Below are 4,842 nucleotides of genomic sequence, written 5' to 3' on the forward strand. Positions count from 1 at the left end.
TCTGGGGCTTCGTCTGACATACTTTGGACATGTTGCCAGGAGGGACAGGTCCTTGGAGAGGGACATCATGCTTGGGAGGGTGGAGGGACAGCGCAGGAAGGGAAGACCCTCAATGAGATGGATTGATTCAGTGATTGGGGTAATCGTGATGGGTGTGTCAGAAGAGGTCCGGTTGGCGCAGGATAGAGCAGGGTTTAGAACTGTTGTGCATAGGATCGCTATGAGTCGGAAATGACTTGATGGCACATAACAACACAACAACATTAGCCAGAAATAGAGCTACGACAAAGCTGTATAAGAAAGTTGTTGTTAGGTGCTGTCAAGTCGAGTATAGTTCATAGTGTCTCTATGAACAAAAGATCTGAACCCTGTTCTATCTTGCACCATCCTCTCACTTCCTGACACACAGAGGTGTTTGGAAATGGAAGAAAACAAGATGGAATGACACCAAAAGTGGCCTTTACTTTACAATAGCTTAACAATGTTGTAGTTGTTATGTGCTGTCAAGTAGACTACAACTCATAGTGACCATATGCACAATAGCTCTGAGCCCTGCCTTATCCTCAGAAAACCTCACTACCTCTGACCCATCACCCCCATTGCCACAATCACCGTCAATCCATCTCATCCAGGTTTTCCTCTTCTGCACTTGACACTTTACCCTTCCCAACATGATCCAAGGACTAATCTCTCCTGGCAACATGTCCAAAGTATGTGAGACAGATTTCAAAATCCTTGCCTTGAAGGAGCAACTTGGTTTCACCCTCTCTAGGACAAACTTATTTGTTCTCTTGGCAGACCATGGTATACTCATTACTCTCCTCTAGCACCACAACTCAAAGGCATCGATTCTTATTCTGTATCCTTAGTCACTGTGTAGCTCTCAGATGCATAGCAACTAGTGAAGACCATGGCCTGGATAAAGCACAGCTTAATCTCTACAGTAACATTGGTGCTTTTTAGCACTCAGGAGAGGTCCCTGATAGCAGAATTTCCTAAAGCAACTTGTGTTTTTGTTTGTTTGGTTTTGGGGTGGGCTTTTTTTTTTCTCATTTATTTCCTGACTGCTAGTGTCAAGAGTGTTGGTGGTAAATTTGAGTAATTTGAAATTGTGAACAATATGAATCTTTTCTCCATCTATCATGTTGCTTTCAATGGCCCAGTGGTGAGAATCTTTTCTGTTTTCTTTCTGTTAAGACACAATCCATATTGAAGGCTGTAGTCCTTGACCTTCTGCAGCAAAAGCTTCAAGATCTCCTCAGTTTTGTTGAGCAAGTTTGTATCATCTGCATAATTCAGGCCGTTGTTATTGGGCACTATCATGTCACTTCTGACTCAGAGAGACTGTGTATAATAGAGCAAAGCACAGCAAATGATGTGGGACTAGTTCTGGGTCTTAATAGTTCTCTTGTATTTGGAAATGGGTTTCAATATTCTATGGACCTCTCATATATTCCAGTGCTTGAGGCAACATATGTTGTTGATGTTATGTGCCATCGAATCGTTTGCAACTCATAGTAACCCTATGTACAAGAGCCCTAAACACCGTTATATCCTGTGCCAGTCTCGCTGCCTCAAACACATTCATTCCCACCACTCCACTCACAGAATTGATCCATGTCATCAAAGGTCTTCCTCTCCTGTGCCGTCCCTCCCCTCTCCCAAACATGATGTCACTCTCCAAGGACCAGTCCCTCCTTGCAACATGCCCAAAGTATGTCAGATGAAGCTTCAGAATCCTTGACTCCAGGGGGCGTTCTGGCTTCGCCCTCTCCAGAACAAACCTGTTTGTTCTCCTAGCAGTCCATGGTATATTCAACACTCTTCTACAGCACCACAACTCAAAAGCATCAATTCTCTTTCTGTCATCCCTATTCACTGTCCAACTCTCTGATGCATAGCAAATAATTGCAAAGACTATAGCCTGAATCAGGAGCACCTTAGTCTCCAGCCTGACATAGTTGCTCTTCAGTACTCTTGAGAGGTCTCTCACAGCTGACTTTCCCAATGTAGCTGCGTGGGTAGCAACATTGAATATTGGTCTTTTCTAACTGGTAAATGTCTTTCATCTACTCTTTTCTGTAGAATGCTTGTCTGTCAGGTGGTATTATATATATTTAAAAATTGAGACAGACTAGGAAGAAGGATTGGCCATCCACTTCTGAAATTACAGGCCTTTGAAAACACTATGTACAATAGAATATACTTAGATTATCATTTGGACTAACAGACATTGCAATTGAAACTGATATCTTAGAAATGGAAACATGGAGAAAAAGAAACAGCTGTAAGGAGACAGTAGTGATTTGAACGTGGAATGTGAGAAGCATGAATGTAGGAAAATTGGATATTGCTAAGAAAGAAATGGAACATATAAATATTGACATACTAGATATTGGCGAAACAAGATGGCTTGGCATGGGACATTTTGAATCAGATGATCATATGATTTACTATGCTGGGGATGAAAAGGTGAGGAAAAAATGGGGTTGGTTTCATAATTTAAAAAAGTCATTTCTAGATCTATCCTGAAATACAATGTGGTGAGCGACAGGATAATATCTGTACGCATACAAGGAAGTCCAGTGAATACCACTATCATTCAAATATATGCACCAACAACTAGAGCCAAAGAGGAAGACATAGAAGATTTCTACCAACTTTTGCAGTCAGAAATTGAGAGGCAACATATACCACAAATAATACCAACACAAACACTAACCTAGCCAAATTATTTCTGAAAGACTTCTCGAAATGGTAACTCCTTTTATAGTTTCAAGAGAGCTTGCTGCTAGTGTTGTGTGCTGTTGAGTCAAATATGACTCATAATGACCCTGTGAAGAATGAATCTGAAGCCTGCTCTATCCTGAGTTATCCCTATCATCTTTGACATACTTATGATACAATGATATCATACAGTGTAGTCTATTGCTATGTAGTCACTGGGTTAATCTATCTTGTTGAGATCCTTCCTCTCCTACACTAATCCTTCACCTTTCCAAGCATGGTATCTTTTTAGTTGCTGGGATTAGCTGCCATAAAATTGGCTTCAGCTGATGATGATCTTCTGTAACACAGTATTAAATGTTGCCCAATCCTACAGCACCCTCCCAAGTTTTGTATTTGAGCCAGTATGCCACACCATCTAATGGACAATTTCTTTCATTTTCACTGACCCTCTTTATTTTTTGCTGAAAAGCATTTTGTACTTTCTGTTAGATGAATTTGCTTGTTCTTCTGACAGCCCATGTGATATTCTTCGCCCACACCATAATTCAAATGCATCCATTCTCCATTTATTTATCTCTTTTACTGTCCAGCTTTCAGAAGACTGTCTCAAGTCTGCCCTCTAGTGTTTCAATATCTGTTACTTACATGAGTGACGGAAGGAAGCATCTTTTTAGAAAACACTTGAGGTTACCAGATAGATAATGCAGCCCCTGGATGAGATGGATTGATTCAGTGCCTGGGGTAATGGGGGTAGGTGTGGCAGAGACAATGAAATTGGCTTAAGATAGAGCAGGGTTTAGAGCTATTGTATATTGGGTCACTGTGAGTCAGAGTCAACTCAAAGGCACATACCAACAACAAAGCATTAACTTTTAAGTTCAATCTTCTAAGTGCTAATATTATTAGTGTCCTGAACTTTAATATGCTAAATGTGATAACAATTTTGCTGTTCATGTTGAGAGAAAATTATGTATGGGAAAGAAGTATTAGGAAAAGTAAGAACATACTCTAGGTTGGTTTTTGTTTTTAAAGATTCATTGCTAAAGAACCACCTAAAAATTGGGAAATATTCTTCACTTAATGCATTGAAATCTAAATTCTAGGAAGAAGCTCCATCCTAGGGGAAAAGTTTCATAGATTTCTTGTGTTAAATGATGGTGCTATTTCATCCCTTCTTAATACCTTGGTTCAGGATAAGTTTCTTCTCCACCCTTTAACCTCTACCTCACCTCTCTGACCAAAAGCCGGCTACTAAGGTGTGGTATCAGGTAATATTAACATCAGCCAAAAGTTATAACAGATTGTGCTCTCTGAACTTGGTGGAGATTAAAGAAAAAGAAACTGCAATTAATGGTAATCCAATTCCTTGTTTCATTTTTGGTTGCATTACCCAAGGCAGGGAAGAAGGCATCCCAGCTTCACTGTTAGCAGGCTTGCTGCAGTTCCCATCTTTGTTTGTCTCTTCATATGGGTTCTTTAGGTTGTTTGACAGCAACTTCTGTTTCCTGCAATCAAAACAGACTTTAAGACAATTTCAAAACCAACAAACAAAAGAGAAGGGGGGGAGCGGGGCCGGGAAGAAAAGCCACAATACTTAGCCCACAAAGCAATGGTCAGGAGCAACAATTTTTGCTGCTGAAATACAGTATATATGAAATATAGTATAAGGGAGAAAAATATTTCAACACAATTAGGAGAATAACCATGGAGTTTTAAAGAATTTTTTCTAAGAACCTTTCTAAGGTTCTGTGAGGAGGTAAGGTTAGCTACATGTTCATTCATTTAATCTTCTTTAATTTAATTTAATTTAATTATCTTTTGAGCATTCAGATTAAGACAGACAAGGAAGAAGGATGGCCATAACAGGCCTCTGAAAACCCTATGCACAACAGTGCTGAAGAGCAATGGTATCATGCTGGAGACTAAGGTGTGCCTGATACAGGCCATGGTCTTTGCAATCAGTTGTTATGCTTCGGATAGTTGGGCAATGACTAGGGAGGATAGAAGGAGAATTGATGCCTTGGAGCTGTGGTGCAGGAGAAGAGTATTGAATATACCATGGACTACTAAGAAAACAAACTAATTCAGCCTGGAGAGGGTTAAAGCAGGCTG

At 40.1% G+C, this 4,842-nt stretch overlaps 1 protein-coding gene across 1 annotated transcript in view; it reads right to left on the bottom strand.

The window, feature by feature from the left end:
- The window catches only part of EGF (epidermal growth factor), a 193,244-nt gene that overhangs the window by 13,138 nt on the left and 175,264 nt on the right, over positions 1–4,842 (bottom strand). Inside the window, 1 exon segment of the mRNA XM_006903614.1 lies at positions 4,121–4,235. Within this exon segment, the coding sequence (XP_006903676.1) occupies positions 4,121–4,235 (115 nt within the window).

This window comes from Elephantulus edwardii, unplaced genomic scaffold (assembly GCF_000299155.1).
Source record: "Elephantulus edwardii isolate Elephantulus edwardi_28Jun2011 unplaced genomic scaffold, EleEdw1.0 scaffold00012, whole genome shotgun sequence".
In the NCBI taxonomy this organism is placed as follows: domain Eukaryota; kingdom Metazoa; phylum Chordata; class Mammalia; order Macroscelidea; family Macroscelididae; genus Elephantulus; species Elephantulus edwardii.